Raw genomic sequence first — 19458 nt, forward strand, 5'->3', positions numbered from 1 at the left:
GCTCCTTAAATTGCATCCTGAAAGAAAGAAGTAGCTGGGCTCAGCGCTGGTCCCTAGAGGTGTGTTCACAGAGGCTGACTCCACTCAAGAGATAATAAATAAATAAATAAATAAATAAATAAAATAATACCCAGCCCTTATACAGCCCCTTTCATCAGTAGATCACAAAGCACTTTACAAAAAAGGTCAGTATCATTATCCCCATTTTACAGATGGAGAAAACTGAGGCCCAGAGCGAGGAAGTGAATTCCCCAAGTCACCCAGCAGGCCAATTTCAAAGCCAAGGTCTCCTGAGTCCCAGTGCAGAGTTCTATCCACTTCTGTACCAGCTGGATCTTTTTAAAGACTGCCCACAGTACAGCAAATTGTAGAAAGCTAGACTTGGGGCTAACTTGCCATGGATGAGTGTAACAAAGTTTGCATAGGAGAGGAACAGTCACAAGGTGAAATCTTGGCTCCACTGAAATCAGTAGCAAAATTCAAATTGACTAAAATGTGCCAGTTTTTTCCCCACAGGTTCCAAGCCAAGTGTAAAAGGAAAAAAATCACTGTTTTCCACCACTGTCACCAGGCCATCCAAAAACAGCAATACCACCAGTATAACTCCAAGACTACAAATCATAGTGGGAAACACTCTGGGAACAGAAAGTGCAGTCATGGCCTCAGGTTATTCCTGTAGATGTTGTCCCTCACCCACCATCAGGATCAATTTGCTCTTATTCAAATTGATCTTACACATCCACATATACATCCTCACATCTGTCAAACACTGGGATACCAGTGAGACATCATTTTATTACGAAACACCTGACTTGAATTTCACTGAATCAGGTAACAAACCAAAAGCCAGTGAAGATTTACTGGATATATGTGGTCTTTTGCAATAATCACATACAAACTGTGCACATAATTATTTGAAATAACCAGTGGAAAGAGAATGCCTCAGATTACACTCACAACCTATTAGAAAACAACCTCTCATTTAATGTATGAGCATTGTATCAGGTATGATCCCCATTATGTAATTAGAGTAAGCAAAGCAAAAACATTCCAGACATGCAAGGGAAGCTTCTCTGGATTAGAATCACAGAATAGTATGTGGTTTCATCTGGTTTTCCTATAAAATCTTTTCCTTAAAAAAAAAATCTTTCCAAATAGGGAAGCTCAGAGTGGGTAATCAGAGAAGCATGCATTTTTCAGACTGGAAGAGAGCCATGGACAGTCCCAGGTGAATGGTGTTTGTCCAACACCATAGTCTGTCAGATTCCAAAGTTCTAGCCCCCTTACCTCCAGCCCCCTGCCTCTAACCACCCCACTCCCAAGACCTCAGCAGGAAGGGAGACATCTGCGAATCCTCTGGCACTGTTTCAATGTTTTACAGCTGTAATAACCAAAGAGAAAAGTGTTTTCTAGCCCAAGATTCCTAAGGTATTTTTCTAAATAGATACAAGTGTGTGGGATTCAGTACAGGGAATAATACCCCACCAGGGGAGGGGTGTGGGGAAAAGATGAAGGGGAGTCATGATCTGTGGATAATTGATCTCAAGTCAGGTTGATTTATCTTCCCTGCCCACTCAGCCTATTTGTCCAAGTCCAAACTTCTAATCCTTAAATCTAAACAGTATTGCTGGCAGGTCTTGGCTATGTCAAATGAAATGAAAAATGCTGCAAGGAGGATGCTTACAACAGTGGTGATTTCTGTGTTTGATATACATGTAATAAAGTATATCTGTAGTACATTTCATTAGCAGCATCTCGGTGTGTGAATTTGATGCTTGCTGTTGGAATTTATTAAATGCATCTGATCCCACAAAGTTTGTGTTTTCCCCTCCATGCATTATTAGCCTACTGCAAGTACTGTATACCATGGTACCTCAGGCCTATATATAAATAAGACAATATGATATTTGCCAATATGCAGCCAGACCATAACAGTTGGCATTTGAGTGGTTTTGAAAGTGATCAGAATTCATATTCAATCACAAATTAGAGAAGATGGTCAAGCTGGATAGTCACCAGAAAAAAATTACTCTGAACCACAGGATTCCTAGAGGGGTTGTGAACACCAGCTCTTCAAATGCCTACACACTCAGATTTATTCCATTGCACATTTCACCAATGTCAGTCTGCAAAGAATCACTGCAAATCAGTAGAATGATTTAAAACAGAGTCTATATTTCACTAAAGAAAAGGAACTATCAAGCACTTAATGAGCCACATAGGGAAGGCTCCTAGGGTATGTTTACACTGCAAATAATTAAATAACTACATTTTAAAAAATCCTCACACCAGTGACTCTCAGAGCTCAGGTCAACTAATGTGGGCTCTTGTGGCTTATGCTATGGGTCTAAAAATAGCAGTGTAGGCTCAGGCTGGAGCCCAGGCTCTGAGACCCTCCAGACCAGATTTCAGAGGCCAGGCTCCAGCCTGAGCCCAAACTTCTACACTGCTATTTTTAGACCCATAGCAAGACTCACAGCTGAGACTGAGACTCACAGCTACAGTGTAGTTGTAATACAGCAGCTAGCTTCAAGTGTATGGGAGATCAAAGAGCCTGAGACAACTATGAGCATTTGCTTTGATAAACAGTGTAGACTCTATGATCTTGGAAACACTCTCCCCTCCAAAGAACTGCAGCATCATGCCAGAATTTCCTAGATGGCAAACTTTGCAACATCCATTTCAGATGTACCACTTTTCAGAGGCAGTACTTTGGGTATTATGTAAAATTTTGGTCAGACTTACCAAGTACCAGTAGTACTCCCTGAGCTATCAGGACACAGTGTGTTACAGATACACCAATTCTTCCCAATCCTTTAATTCCTGATACTGCCTTGTTTATAGTCACTCTTCCAACAAGACTTTCCTTTGCACCATTCTACTGGATGAACATAGAGCATTGATTCCTTTGCCTCACAGATTTCAGTCATCAGATATAGAACTTCATGGTCAACCGTGAGTCTAGAATTTAGGACCTTTTGCTTCAAAACCACAATCCACTACCACTTAATGTCAAGAAAACGCATCATTAGTTGAAGTAATGCTAGGGCTTATGCACTCTTTGTAGGCTAATCACTGGAGTGCCCATATAGCATAAGAAGATGAAAATTATGCCTATAATTTATGTTCTAATTCTGAATAACAATCTTCTCTCTTGTTACATGGGAATTCTTAGAATAACAGCAAAGTCTGCAAAATTAACTGCATTGATTAACTCTAACATCTAATTAGAGTTAAGACTGAGTAATATCAGCACAGTCAGTATGAATGTTTATGACAAGGGTTATAATTAAATAAATTGGCAGTTACTGAATGTATTTGATTAACTGATTGAATCAATTGAGGCCAATTACCATGTTGTTAATCAACTACTGCTTTTCTAGACCAGACTGGATATGATTAAAAATAGAGATTCAGGGTAAAAAAAAAAAAAAATCAGGTCTTAGTCTCATGGCAATTTCTTTTACACAAGAGACAATAATAGGTACTGTATGTCAGTTTGTATGCTCTCCCCTATGGTTAAATTACAATATTAAGTCTTTTAAAAAACCTAAAGAGCTTGTTTATACAATCTGTATAACCTGGAGTAAAAGATTTGATTGTACACTGAGGCCCAGATATTTAGTAATGCACACTTTCATGATTTTTGCATGCTACCATAGCCACTAACTGTTATATACTATCTAACTGGTCATTTGAGTACACAATCATAGAATCACAGGACTGGCAGGGACCTCGAGAGGCATCTAGTCCAGTCCCTTGCATTTATGGCATGTGTGCATGCTTACATTACAGTAGTTCTAGATGCAAACAGTGTGCATTGATTTTTTGCAAGCACAGATCATATACATATCTAAAAATCTGAGCCTAAGTCAGTGTAGTTCCATTTTGACTTTGCATCTGAGTTACCCAGGACACTTACAAATATCCAGTTAAATAGATTAAAATGACAAAGGTGTTTTCTATCATTTAAAAAAATCTTTTCTCCATTCATTCTTTACCATAATATCTTGGAAATTTGAAATTGTTTCCCTACTTAAATGAATTTTCCTCTGTGGTGCTCAAACCCTGACAAATAGCCCTGATATTTATAGTGTTGCTCAGGAGCAGTGAACTACTAGCACTGCTACAAAACCACCACAACAAAGAGCCCATAAAACATTTTTGTTTCAAAACAAAGAATTACAGGATTATTGCAAATCAATATATTAAAGGAAAAGTTTTAATCATCAGCATAGTTTACAAATAAACCTAAATCCCCCGCAACACCCTAATAAAGTGGGAATGAGGCAGAGGTGCTCAGTGACTTCCCATGGGACACCAAGAGTGTATAAAGATCAGGATCAGAACTCAGGAGTTAGTGGTTCCTCATCCCATATTCAGACAAATAGATTGAGTTTGTTTTTTGGACGGCTAACAATAGCATAAGCTATAGCTAGGAAAAAAGGAATCTTAAATTGAACTTGAGATGTCATCAGAGAAATCTTTTCAGTAACACAGGGTGAGATAAACATTTGAAACACGCTTTTCAGAGCCTTTTTTTAAAAGAAATCACACCCTAATTTGAAGTGTTCCTGCTGAGTTTATTTCTGAGAATTCTTATTAACAGCAGATAAGCTCAAGAGCAACTTACCGAAAATGAGGCAGTGTTAATGATGAAGATGAGAATGACCAAAAAAGGTTAACATTTGTGAACATGATATTACAAATGGAGAAGTTATGTAATGCATGATGATAGAGAAGAATGAAGGCAATGATATGCAAATCCATCTGTCCAAGCTACTCAGTTGAAAAGAGCGCTGGATGGAAAGAAACAAGCAGACACATTTATAGTCCACCAGAAAACCTTGTTTCTCTTTATAAATGCACAAATGGAAAAATCTGAATAAAACCCTACAATGAAATTCTGTTTACAGGTGTTGTGGATAGAATCCGAGAGTGCTAAAGGAATTGGCGGCTATGATTGCAGAGCCATTGGCCATTATCTTTGAAAACTCGTGGCGAATGGGGGAAGTCCCAGGTGACTGGAAAAAGGCTAATGTAGTGCCAATCTTTAAAAAAGGGAAGAAGGAGGATCCTGGGAACTACAGGCCAGTCAGCCTCACCTCAGTCCCCGGAAAAAATCATGGAGCAGGTCCTCAAGGAAATCAATCCTGAAGCACTTACATGAGAGGAAAGTGAGCAGGAACAGTCAGCATGGATTCACCAAGGGAAGGTCATGCCTGACTAATCTAATCGTCTTCTATGATGAGATTACTGGTTCTGTGGATGAAGGGAAAGCAGTGGATGTATTGTTTCTTGACTTTAGCAAAGCTTTTGACACGGTCTCCCACAGTATTCTTGTCAGCAAGTTGAAGAAGTATGGGCTGGATGAATGCACTATAAGGTGGGTAGAAAGTTGGCTAGATTGTCGGGCTCAACGGGTAGTGATCAATGGCTCCATGTCTAGTTGGCAGCCGGTGTCAAGTGGAGTGCCCCAGGGGTCGGTCCGGGGGCCGGTTTTGTTCAATATCTTCATAAATGATCTGGAGGATGGTGTGGATTGCACTCTCAGCAAATTTGCGGATGATACTAAACTGGGAGGAGTGGTAGATATGCTGGAGGGCAGGGATAGGATACAGAGGGACCTAGACAAATTGGAGGATTGGGCCAAAAGAAATCTGATGAGGTTCAATAAGAATAAGTGCAGGGACCTGCACTTAGGACGGAAGAATCCAATGCACCGCTACAGACTAGGGACCGAATGGCTAGGCAGCAGTTCTGCGGAAAAGGACCTAGGGGTGACAGTGGACGAGAAGCTGGATATGAGTCAGCAGTGTGCCCTTGTTGCCAAGAAGGCCAATGGTATTTTGGGATGGATAAGTAGGGGCATAGCGAGCAGATTGAGGGACGTGATCGTTCCCCTCTATTCGACATTGGTGAGGCCTCATCTGGAGTACTGTGTCCAGTTTTGGGCCCCACACTACAAGAAGGATGTGGATAAATTGGAGAGAGTCCAGCGAAGGGCAACAAAAATGATTAGGGGTCTGGAACACATGACTTATGAGGAGAGGCTGAGGGAACTGGGATTGTTTAGTCTGCAGAAGAGAAGAATGAGGGGGGATTTGATAGCTGCTTTCAACTACCTGAGAGGTGGTTCCAGAGAGGATGGTTCTAGACTATTCTCACTGGTAGAAGAGGACAGGACAAGGAGTAATGGTCTCAAGTTGCAGTGGGGGAGGTTTAGGTTGGATATTAGGAAAAACTTTTTCACTAGGAGGGTGGTGAAACACTGGAATGAGTTACCTACGGAGGTGGTAGAATCTCCTTCCTTAGAAGTTTTTAAGGTCAGGCTTGATAAAGCCCTGGCTGGGATGATTTAATTGGGGATTGGTCCTGCTTTGAACAGGGGGTTGGACTAGATGACCTCCTGAGGTCCCTTCCAAGCCTGATATTCTATGATTCTATGATTCTATGAATCATGTGCATTCTGTGAATATTTTTGTTAATTCTGAATCAAACTGTTTTGGTGATATTTACACACCTTTATAATTTGATTTCTGTAACTGTTCATTTGCCAATAATGTTTTGTTTAGGAGAATGTTCCTGGAAAATTGAAATACCATAAATTTTCAAGAAGGGTGAAGATTTATGTTGAAAAGGTTCACATGGCCATCTTGTAGTATGGGTCAGGTAAAAAAGAAATTAATTGACATGGAACTAATCATATAAAATACCAATTTTTTATTTTATTTTACAAATTTGAATGATCAAGGGAATCCTCTTAGTTCATGAGAAATCCATGGGCTAAAATTTGTTTGCAAAACATTTGTCAAACATTTTTCAAATGATGAACAAATTTCCAAAAGTCACTATCTGGTTATGGAAATTTTGCTATTATGTAAAAGGGCCAAATCCACTTAATAAATTGTTCACAGCAAACTTTTCACTTGGTTCTAGTAACAGGTAATGTCTGCACTGAGTTTCATTAGGCATTTTGCTTTTGATTCTCATAGCTCTATCTGAGTCACCCTAAAGTCTGAAAATATGAATGCAAAGTTTCAGGAAACAAACTCCGGAAGAATTTGATGCTCAATCCAAATTACAGTCTTTTAAATTGTGTACCTTGAGCTGGTAGAAAATTTGCTGACAGAACACTTTTCTATCAGAAAATGCAAACTAGACTGAATTGAAACTTTCTGCAGGAACTTGTCAATGGAAACTAGCCTGGGCTCACTGGGCTGTCCGACCCCCAAACCAGAATTTTTTAAACTGTCCATACGGTGGAAAAATTCATATAGCCAACTTTTCATTTCAAATAGGAATGAAATTTTTTTTCAGAAATGTGAAATTTTCCATGGGATAGACATTCCAGTTTCCACACAGCTCTATGTAAAACAGCCCTTTCTACAAAAGACATATACTTAAATCAAGCAAACTTTCATTGTGTTTCCAGATCTGACACAATACTATTTTCTAACGCAAGAAAAGAAAATCCACCATAGTATTTTGTGTGAGGATTCAAAGATCTTTCCTGGCTGCCCTTGCCAAGATATAAATCATTTTCTTTCATGGTCTCAGAGAGTGCTTTGCAATAAATTAATCACAAGCCACTTTAAAGGAAAGAGAAAAAAACTAAATGTGAAATGAAAGAGAAAATCTAGCTTAAACTTTCTGTGCCTGTTCTCTATTTTCATTTTCAACACTTACCTTTAAATAATGGCAAAAGTGAGGTAGGAATATTGTCGAAGTACATTCAACACTTCTACTGTGTGTGTTAGCATTTCTAATACTCTCTGGTGTTCCCACTACCACCAACAACAAAATTAAACATTATAAAAGTTACAGATAGGACCTCCCTCATTCTTACATTATCTCCCTATCTTATGAGCCAGGCAATAGACTGAGGACCCAGACAGACACAGCCTGGAAACCAGGATATGCTGAATTTTCTAGCATTCCCCAGCACTCAGCCATACTCTGTTAGAGTAGATAAAAGGCTTTCAGGCTCCTCACAGAAGAGGAAGAAAGGCAATTCATGAGGGAAATACAGTAATTTTAAAAAGCCATTATAAATGAGCCCAGTAGTTCAGCAGATGTGCTCAAGTACAAAGAGCTGCAACTATGAAGTTAGTCAGTTCCATCCACAATCATGCAATTCTGACCCAGCTTGCTTTTATCTTTTATGTCAGGCGATCTAAAGAAAATAGGATTTTATTTACTGGGAGAGGAGCAAATAAACTCACGACAATTAAAGAGCAGAAATAATCTCTCGGTGGTTTAGGCCAGAGGCGTTTTAATGATAAAAAGGCTTAGATAAATTACTCCGGCCAAGTGTCTTGGTTGCCTTCCCTTTTCCTTTGCTCCCAGGGTGAAACAGGCAGACCAGGCTCATTCTATTTACTGTATCCTTTTAAGCTCTAACACACACATTTCGTCAGTCAGGAAATGATGGTACAACTGTCTTAAACAAAATCAGTTCTAAAAAGCCCATGGGAAACGTGGAGCACTGTGAACTAAGTCTTGGTCCCATCAAAGTCAACAGGAGTTTTACAACTGACTCCAGCAATATGTTCTGTGGCCTTGCATTTACCCCTGCTCTCTTCTGTGGGCGTTTCAAACAGCAGTCTTCTAATCTGGCAATTATGAAGCTTTCTTTTTCAATTGTAGCTGCTCTATTGCACTTTCTGTTCCTATTTCCAGTTCTAGGACCTGATTCAAGAAAGCTGTTCAGCATGTGCTTGAGTCCTATTGAAGTCAATTGGAGCTAAGAACCTGCTTAGAGTTAGCACTTTCTTAAGTACTTTCCTGAATCAGGGCCAACTAAGTGCAAATTTGCATCACCACATTCCCACACAACAGCTCTCCACCAGTCCCCCCCTCACTCCTCGGCCGTCTGCACTTACCGATAGAACGTAGCATAAGCCATCGTTGAGTGACAATTCTGAAACTCCCAAGCCTTGAGTTTCTGGCATTCCCGATGGGCCCGAAGTTTTACCCTCACTGTTCCTTGGCACAGTTCAGGCACAGCTTTCTTCTGTGGGCGACTGCAGAACTCATTCGACTCCACACGCCAGGACTCAGCAAAGTCATCCACATCAAATTTGAAATTACCATCACCCCCTACCAGGTCATCTCTCTTGTGCCCATTATAGTTGCCACACAAGCCACAGAGTTTGCCTTTCAGATGTGGTGCAGCCATGACTTCGACAAAACTGTCTCCATCCCAGGAGATTTCCAAGCCTATTTCAGAGAGGAAGAAGAGGGGGAAAAGTTAATAACTAAGAGCTATTTGTGTTTATAAACGAGTTTATACGTTTACACTTAAACGAGTTTTGAAGAGAACCTAAGTAAAAACATTTGGTTTCCTTCATGAAATCTATACATGCCTCAGTAAGGGCCTCCTTTACAGTAAGTGCAATATTACTCGGATCAAAGATGATTACAAGGAATTGTAAGTGTTCGGTGGATCTGGATAGTTTGTTTTTCTGGTGGAAGGTACTTGATTGACAGATCTGGAGACAAAACAGACGTACTGTAAGCGAAATCCTGACCCCATTGAAGTCAATGGCAAAACTCCCATGATTTCAATGGAGCCAGGATTTCACTCATTATGTAGGAAAAGATGTAGCACTGGACAAACTTTGCCTATACCACAGCACATCACCAATGAGTTCTGGAGAAGCCACTTGCTCTAAAAGAGCATTCAATCCCTGCCCTCTCTCCTCATGTTGCCAACTGATAACTCCTTTGGATAGGGACATCTAGTCTGAGACCAACAATTCATCTCACGCAGGTCAATAAAGATATGTCCGATGGGTAACAATGATCAGACAGTACCAACCTGAAATGGATTCAAAATACTTAACTAAAAGGGCTTAAGGGGTCTGTAAGCCCATTACCAATCCTTGACCCAACTCATCTTCATAAATTACCAACCCAGTTGAAAGGGGGAGAGGGACTGAACACTCACCCAGCAGCTGAGATCCAGGTGGGTTGCTACATTCTGTGTCTGACAGCACTTTCTTAAACCTAAGATTTTCCACTTTCAGGACATTGAATTTTAAATTGTTTTCTATGAGAAAGTATTATAATAAATCCCCACCATTTTGTTATTATTTTGGATAAAAAAAGAACATTGGGAGCTGCTAAGGTTCAACTCCCACCAGAAATTCTTAACCTTTATTTTAATTCTTATAGCCACTATCACCCGATAATCATACTTTACAAACACTTTACACTTATGTAGCATGTTTCCATGAAAGCAGAACAAAGCACTCAACCAACGTTAATTTCTCCTCCCAACATCCCTTTGAGGAAAGTAAGTATCACTATCCCTATTTTATTGGAAATGAGACATGAGCGAGAATAAATGACTTCGTCAAATTCACACAAGAAGTTAGTGGCAGAGTCCAGAAGACAACCTGGATTTCATTACGCCCAATCTTATCACCCATAATGCCATCTGTATTCCCCGCTATGTTTATGTATACAACTAACTAAAAAAACTAATCACGCCATTCAAAACTGGCACAGTTTCTTCTGTAAAAAGTTCTCATTGGCTCACACTACAGTTCCAATGTGCATAGCCCTCAAATAAAACAGGATATGCTTAAACGGTTATTGCAGTCAGAACAATGGCTGCAAAAGAGGTGCTTTGTCATTGGCATATATTGCCTTGGCCACACTCTGTCTTGAGACATGTAAGCAACAATGGTTTTGGGAGACAGTTGGCAAGCAAGATTTTGCAAGTACCTGCCCAATATTCCTCCCCACACAGGTTGTTTCTATAGTATGGTTTCTTACTGTGGCTCTAACACATTAGTGTGGAAGTAAACAATGTTACAAAAATGTTATGTCCTAATCATGTCTGAAAACAGTTCCTGACGTTGTAAGTTCTAGCATGGACAGGGCCTTTGTGTCCTCTCATAGTGGCACTCTAGTTTCCATGCAGTGTTCTATTCACTAGGCAGTGTAGCTTAGTGGCTAGGGCCATATAACGAAATACTGGAGCCCTGGTTCTATTCCTAACTCTGCTGCTGGTTTGATGGGTGAATTTGGGCAACTTGTTTGCTCCTCTCTGTGCCTCAGTTTCCCCATCTGGAAAATAGGGTTAACGATACTTCCCTCCTTTGTAAAGTGCTTTGAGATTTACCGAGAAAAAGCACTATAATGGGCGCTATGTATTTATTGTGCAGTTTGCTGACCAAAAAAAAAAGGCTTCACTATTTTTGACAAAGAGCCAGCAGAGCAGCAAGGAGGAAAAATTTCTTTTACGCTGCTTCATGCATCAACAAGACTGCCAGACCACTCCAGCCATCTTTGTTTCTGACGACACTGCACAAAATAAAATACAGCTTGATTTTCAGACCCCATACAAAGCTTGCCGTGCTGGCATTTGGAAAAATCTTGCCGTTGACGTTTAAACCGAACCTTTTCCATATGGAAGAGTCACTGACATAGAATAAAGATTGAAGACCACGTTTGCAGAATAATTTTTCAGAGCTAGAGATAGGACCGAGCCACAGAGTACAGATCTGAATCCAAATCGAAACGTCACCAAAGTTTGGGGTGCCCAAATCTAAGTTCTAGTTCATCTTGGTTTATAACATAACTCTACTTTAAGAGTTTATGCTCAACTCATTCCATTAATGAGCTTCATGAGGCTGCTGACCTGAAGTGGAGTCACAAAGGGACGGGAAGGGAGAATGTCCCACACCCAACTAGTTCAGGAGTAATGCTAATTCAGAAAGGGTTAGATTACTCAGCCCTTACTCATGTTGGTGAGCACTTGAATTCTGAAAAATGGATCTAAACTTGGTGTTTTAAGGCATTTCATATTTATTTTCCATCAGCAATTTGATGTCTAAAAAGTGATTCATTGACGTCAGTGGAACTACTCATGATTACCAGCTTTAATAAGGCTTGTGCAGCACAGCCCTAAATAAACTATTCTAAATGTTCCTGTATCCTTTACAACAGTGGTCACCAACCAGTCGATCGTGATTAACGGATCAATCCTAGAGGATCTCCCAGTCGATCGCGATCTCCAGCGGCACAGTGGGGTAGCCACTAAGACAGGCTCCCTGCCAGCCCAATCCCAAGCTGCTCCCAGAAGTGGCCAGCGTAGCCCCGGGAGCGGAGGGGCAGGGGTCTCCCTTCACGCGCTGCTCCTGCCTGCAGTCACCGCCCCTGCAGCTCCCATTAGCCAGGAATGGGGAGCTGTGGCCAATGGGAGCTGTGGGGGTGGTGCTTACAGAGAGGGGCAACGTGTGGAGCCACGTGGACCCCCAGGGGCCAAAGGGGCGCATTGGCCCCTTCTGGGAGTGGCGTGGGGCTGAGGTAGGCAGGGAGCCTCTCTTAGCGGCAGCCACGCTATGCTGCCGACCAGGAGCCACCAGAGATAAGTGCTGCCCGGCAGGAGGCAGGCCGCACCCCAACCCCTAGCCTTGAGCCCCCTCCCAGAGCCAGCACCCCATAGCCCCTCCTGCACCCCAAGCCCCAGCCCTGACCCTCCTCCCAGACCCAGCATCCCATCCCCCTTGTACCCCATCCTGCACCCCAACAATTTGCCCCAGCCCAGAGCCCCCTCCTGCACCCCAACCCCATACCCCAGGCTCAGCCCAGAGTCCCCTCCCACACTGTGAACCCCTTGGCCCTAGCCCACACCCCCTCCCGAACCCCAACCCCTGCCCCAGCCTGGTGAAAGTGAGTGAGGGTGGGGGACAGCAAATGACAGGGGCGGGAAATGGAGTAAGTGGGGCGCGGCTTTGGGGAAGGTGTGGGGCCTCGCGGAAGGAGTAGAGTAGATCTCAGGTTGCCCTTAAATTCACAAAGATATCTTGGTCATTAAAAGGTTGGAGACCACTGCTTTACAATATTTTAAAGAGCTAGTCAGTGTGTGTTCATGCCCCCCCTCTCTCTGAGCCCCATCCAGAGAAGATGTCAATTAAAGTCTCCCACTACAAATTCTGGCTCTTTAAGACAAGCTGTAGACATTTGTACTTCTAAATGTGTCAGTTCCTGGTTCAGTTCCCAGCGTTGACCAAGATAGCAACTGTCGCACTAGTAAAACAGGACTTTTCTAAAACTGCATTTAGTTTAATTACACTATCTCCTGATTTCATTTTCAGGTCTTAATGAACCTTTTGTAACTGTATAATGCTACATTTTTAGATTCATTATTTTTCAACCATTCAGTGATGCTTCTTTGGTTTTGATGAACAAAATAAAGATTTCTCTCTCTAATGGAGCCTTTTCTGCTTTTGGATAAGGAGGAATCGTGTTTATATTATGACATTAGCTAATACTGTAATATACAGGATATTTTCATTCTTGCCTGATTACACTGTATAATGTGTATCTTTTTGTTGGTGCATATGTGGAAATTTTCATTTATTTCAATAAACCAACTAACAAAAGGGATTATTCTATGGAATAATGTTTGAAATGGTCTCCTTGGCAGACAGAAACTGTTTGAAAGTATTACTTGGTGCCTATTTTTTTTTCACTGAATAGATGAGTTTCCCATTCTCTTGGATGGGAGTCAGGGTGTAAGCAATTGGCAGGATTTGAAGCCAAAGGATGCAGCATCTGTCCCATCTGGGGATGTGCAGCATAGGAACATTTTTTGAGTTACGTTTTAGGGTTTTCCAATTTTCCCTTTTTTGAGGGATGCTAAACCAACTTGTTACTCAGCTTAACTTGGCACAGGATACTGAATTGTAAAAAATTCATTGTTCATTTATGCATGTCCCACACTGAGTCTTACTTGCTGGAGGCTCACATCAATTGTTCTGCAGAATTTTTCACAGTTAAAGTATCCTCAAGATCTGGCAGCCAAAATTCTGCTCTAAGGGTTTAGGTCCAAATACTTGTACACAAAGCCTCAGCAAATAGGATTTGTACAGAGGATCTGTGCAAGGTTTGTGCAGACAGAATACTCTCCCATCCTAATAGTAGAATTCCCGCATAATATCAGCCGTGCTCCCTTCTGTTTCCAACATGGGGATTTTAGACAAAGTCTCTACAAAACCACAGATCCACTACAGTACACTTGACCAACTATTTGCACCATCAGAGAGCGTGGCAGAACCAGAATCGCTGCTTCCTGGTGCTCAATACTTTCCATCTCCCTGCACAGCCTCTCTGTAGCAAGTTCTGCCACTATGCAGAGGAGCCAGGTAGTTCTGTTGTTTTCAGATGTTGTTTGCCCAGGCAAAGAGGAATTGGCCCTTAGCGGTGTGTTCAGTGAAAGAAATCTGATCCTTGTCCATTAAAGCGAAGAATTATTCGGACTATAATTTGCAGCAATTACATATTATTCAGGACGCTGTCATATGTCATATTTGCACTACATCTTCCACCACAGGGACAAAGATGTATGCAGTTGTTTATTGGCCTTATGTCAACAACAAATGGAACAGCAGCAGGATTAGCTGCCAGTCGTCTTTGATTCAGAACCTCTCTCTGGGCTGTGGTTGGCTAATGAATTCCACATCACTAGAATTCACAGTGTTCAGCTGACTGCAGAGAGAAACCCTCAAGATGCTTTAAATTAGAACTTTTGAGTAATGGTCCTCTTGTGTACATTTTACAGACAGGCACAAAAATCTGCCTTGCCATTTCGAGGAACAAGCCCAGAGCTGGGATCCACATTATGCAGGGTTACATTTCCAGTGGATATGTGAATAGGTATCTCAATTCTCATCTCAGAAGTGGATGCTATGATACGTGTAAAATAATCATGCTAGCTAATGAGTATCACTGTGCCTCATGTCTGTGACTGTATCACTTTATCGGAGGGACTGGTTTCACTGCTTTCACATGGCATTTAATTGAATTAACAGTAAATATTATTCTCTCTGAAACAGTACTCCACTGTATAAGTGAAATTTCCCGTGACTTCTACCTACCTGATGTGTGCTAATGAGTATTTTCTTAACTTCCACCCTCTGTTTATCTCTGCTGGGGTTCTACAGTCTCAGATTAGTTTATCAGAACAGCTGTATGCCCAATGGTCCAACATTTCGACAATTAACATATTTGCTAGGATTCAGCAGACCTGGGTATCTGCTCTCTCACTTCCTTATTCCTTCACAAAAGTTACCAGATGTTCTGACTGTTCCCATTTGTTCCCACTTCTGGGTCTAACAACACAAAGGAGACCAAACGCCTGGATCACAGCTCCACACAGATGCTCTCATTCAGATAAAGAAAGAACACTGCAAGCAGCTGACGTAATACAGCAAGCCAGGGCCTGGTTTTCCAACTGGAGCCTCCCTTTTGGTGGGCATAATTTGGTATGCCCAGTGAATTTTGTCCACAATTTTGCATATGCAACTCATTCGGTCTTTGCCTAGCAATTCACTGCCAGTGTGGAATTGTGATTATATACACACTAACATGGAGCACAATTTTTTGCTATCACCGAAAACATGAAGTCCTGTTTGAGAACCAGCTTTCTATTGTTCAGTGTTACAGCATGTCACATGGTGACCATAGGCAAACCATTTAGAAGTCACTGGAAGTGAAATTCATATATGCATTTACATACATAAACTGTCCATGGACAGGGTTGCCATTTGCAGAAAGTAACACATTCTGAAAAGAGAATCTGCATACAAATTGTAATTTGCAGATGAATCTCTGCTCTTGCATGCCTCAAAGGGATGTTGTAAGGTTGAATTAATTAATATTGATAAAAAGAAAAGGAGTACTTGTGGCACCTTAGAGACTAACCAATTTATTTGAGCATGAGCTTTCGTGAGCTACAGCTCACTTCATCGGATGCATACTGTGGAAACTGCAGAAGACATTATATACACGGAGACCATGAAACAATACCTCCTCCCACCCCACTCTCCTGCTGGTAATAGCTTATCTAAAGTGATCATCAGGTTGGGCCATTTCCAGCACAAATCCAGGTTTTCTCACCCTCCACCCCCCCACACAAATTCACTCTCCTGCTGGTGATAGCCCATCCAAAGTGACAACTCTTTACACAATGTGCATGACAATCAAGTTGGGCCATTTCCTGCACAAATCCAGGTTCTCTCACCCCCTCACCCCCCTCCCAAAAACCACACACACAAACTCACTATCCTGCTGGTAATAGCTCATCCAAAGTGACCACTCTCCCTACAATGTGCATGATAATCAAGGTGGGCCATTTCCAGCACAAATCCAGGTTTTCTCACATCCCCCCCACCCCCATACACACACAAACTCTGAGTGACACTACCATATTAGCATCTTATCATATTAGCATATTAGGGGAGACACTACCATATTAGCATCTTTTATGCTTCTTCTAATGTTTCTGATTTGGAGCAAGCCCCACCTGCTTTGGTGGTCACTTTCAGCAAGTAACCATCCAAGTCGATCTGAAACTGAGGAGTCTCGCAAGGCAGTGATATCCGGGTCCCATTCCATTTCACTGTAAGGTGCTGCTGGAGGCTAATAGTGCTTCTGCCCAACACAAGGTCCACAGATTTTGTCCAGGAGAAAGAACGGGTCCGGCGGGCATCGTTTTTCACCAGCACCTGGAAGGGCGAGGCAGAGGAGGAGCAGTCTTTCGTCAAAATGTACTGACATGTTCCCTGAAAGTTAAATGTCCTTCCATCAAAAGTGTTGTAGTGGGGGTCTCCAAATACAGTGCAAACTCCAGGCTCTGCAGGTAAGTGAGAAACAAAAGCACCATCAAGACCAATTGAAGTCTGAAAAGCAGCAGTTGATAGGAACTTAAGAGACACAGCCCACCCTTATATGCCCAAAAGTTCACAGTTAGGTGGAAGTGGAGGGCAACTAATAATAATAAATTTTTTTTAATTGAATGACAAGCTTGTTGCTTTCTATTTTTTCAATTTAAACATTCTTTTCAGGGTTGGGAAAATAAACATCAACATTTGTGGAACTAGCTAGAAACAAAAGACAAACCGACCAGTCTAATTCCACCACTCACGCTGAATGAAACATAGAAAAGAAATAAACAGGTGGGATAAACTATGTTAGATTATTTTAAAAATTTCAGTTCCAGCAACCAAAGGCCCTGATCCTGCAGTCACATCTTTGCCTGTGCCCAAATCCTTGTTTCTGTGCACAGCCCAGTGGAATCACTGGGGCTTTGGGCAGGCACAAGGGTCTGGGCATGTAGGTTTTATTGCACGCTGAAGGCGTTAACAGTGACAGAAATATGGAACATATATATGTTCCATGATATAATTTTAATTATATATATATATATATATATATATATACACGAGTTATATCCTACCTCATTGAAATCAATGGGCATTGTACCATTGACTTCAGCAGTTTCTGGATCTGGCCTTACATGCTTATATATTTATATACATAACTTTTATATTATAGAGATAGACAGATATAGTTGTTTGGCCAGATTCACTTGTTTGTTCTGGCTGGCCTGCTCTGCTCCAGAGACATAAAGTAGCTGTAAATTTGCCTACCAGTGAATCTAATGCCTACACATAAAATGTACTCTCACATTCACTATATAATTCTATAAAACATAATCTAACCACTAATATAATTTATCCACTTTGATTTTTTAGTCAATATGGTTCTGTTGATACCTGGTTTAAGTCAATATTGGCTGAAAAACAAGCACTTTGTGAATATCTAATAGTGTGATTTACTTACATCAATATTTTCTACAAATGTAGGACAAATTTCTGGCTGGTGTTTTCGTCTGTGAAGGTGTCAGAGAAGTCACTGGGGAGCAAAGTGCATTTTTTTCACCCCGACTATTATTTTTATAGATTTTTTGTATTGCTGTAGCACGTAGGGGAACCAGTCATAGACTAGCACCCCACTGTGCTAAGCAGCACAGCTTCACTGATGCAGCTGCACCGCTGTCGCACTTCTGGTGAAGATGGTTCAAGCCGACAGAGAGCTCTCCCACCAATTTAGTAACTCCTGCCTCCGCGAGAGGCGGTAGCTATTCACTGGTGCTTAGGTTGGTATAATTTACATGCCTCAGGGATGTGAATTATTCACACCCCTGAGCGATGTAAATTATACAAAAGTAATTTGTAGTGTAGATATAGCCTAAAGAAGGGCTTGTCTTCACTACAGGGGTTAGTCCACCTAAGTTACGCTACACATTGCTTAGGTCAACCTACCCCGGTGTCTTCACTTTGCTGCGTTGAGGGGAGATGCTCTGCAGTCGACTTCCTTACTCTTCTCGGGGAGCTAGAATACCGGGGTTGACTGGAGAGTACTCTGCCATCAATTTAGCAGGTCTTCACTAGACCTACAACATCGACCCCTGCTGCATCAATTGCAGCAGCATCGATATCCCCGTAATGAAGACCAGCCCACAGATTCTAACTCCCCTCCAATGGAGAGGCTGTGTGTAGGTTATGTATGACCAGAGATACAGAGGAGACTTCAGTGGCAGGGTCTAGGGATTAAGGGGAATGGCTCATATATTTTAGAGTTTCCACCTCCTGATGCAGCAATAAACACTAGTAACACTACCATCAGCTGATTACTGCTGTTTCTGGCAGGAATAGTCTGCATAGCAAGGATGTACATGGTGCTGCAATCAACAAAATACAGGTGTACATTAATGCTGCTTTTGAAGCATCAACATACACCAGCTGAAGTCAATGAGAGCTGTAGAGGCTCGGCACCTCTGAAAATCATGCCTTACGAATTACCAAATGAGCACTAAAAATAAATAAATTAAGGAGCATTTTTTAAAATGTGGGCACCAACTTCTGTGTGCCTCAGTTTCTTCATCTGAAAAGGATAAGGATAATACTATTCACCTCAAAGGAGTCTTATTTTACTGATGACTAGTTCTATTGATTTCAAGTGATAGTTACCCATTTAAAGAATTATAGCATCAGGTTCTGATGCTACTGGTAAGTATTATATTAGCATTTTGTCTTCATTTTCCTGGGTACCAATGCAATTATTTGCATAAAATTTATTTCCTTATTTGTTTTAAGAAATTAGATATTATTTATATTCATGTGGGCAGGGAACTTCTAAGAAAATGAGGAAATCAGCAACAACAAAATAGCCCAAACCATGGGGAAAATTTCAATGAAAAGAACTGTTTTTTGTCTGTGTTTCTGGAGGCCAAGAATATGGGGTTATTGTACATATTATTACCTAGTGTCTTTTTTTATTCAGCTAAGACAGACATGGTTAAGAATCAAGACACAGAGAACAAACATCATTTAGATATGTGCCAGCTAAATTGTTAGTACTGACAGGATCCAAAAGAAATATTTGTTTTTAATTTCTAACATGTTATGCAGAGTAAAGTTGTTTTACGTTATGTTACATCGTGTCACATCATATGTCAACTTGGTGCAGTGCACTTACAATAAAAAAAGAATATATTCTGGGCTGGACAATTCAATGTCTGATGCAAATGTTGTTTACTTTAAGAACTGAAATTTAAAAAGAGAGTTACCTATGAATAGTCTAAATTATCTGCTACTA

The 19458-nt window shown here is 41.2% G+C and overlaps 1 protein-coding gene across 4 annotated transcripts in view; it reads right to left on the bottom strand.

The window, feature by feature from the left end:
• BMPER (BMP binding endothelial regulator) overlaps positions 1-19458 on the bottom strand; it is a 255226-nt gene that overhangs the window by 113394 nt on the left and 122374 nt on the right. For all 4 annotated transcript variants that reach the window (XR_012157448.1, XR_012157447.1, XM_073332937.1 and 1 more), the window contains exons 12-13: positions 16322-16651; positions 8886-9222 (exon numbers count right to left, since the gene is read on the bottom strand). Coding sequence is in view for 2 of the 4 variants with exons in the window: in XM_073332937.1 (XP_073189038.1) it covers positions 8886-9222; positions 16322-16651 (667 nt within the window). In the remaining 2 variants the exon portion in view is untranslated. The remainder of the gene's footprint in view (positions 1-8885; positions 9223-16321; positions 16652-19458) is intronic.

Source organism: Lepidochelys kempii, chromosome 2 (assembly GCF_965140265.1).
Source record: "Lepidochelys kempii isolate rLepKem1 chromosome 2, rLepKem1.hap2, whole genome shotgun sequence".
Lineage (NCBI taxonomy): Eukaryota > Metazoa > Chordata > Testudines > Cheloniidae > Lepidochelys > Lepidochelys kempii.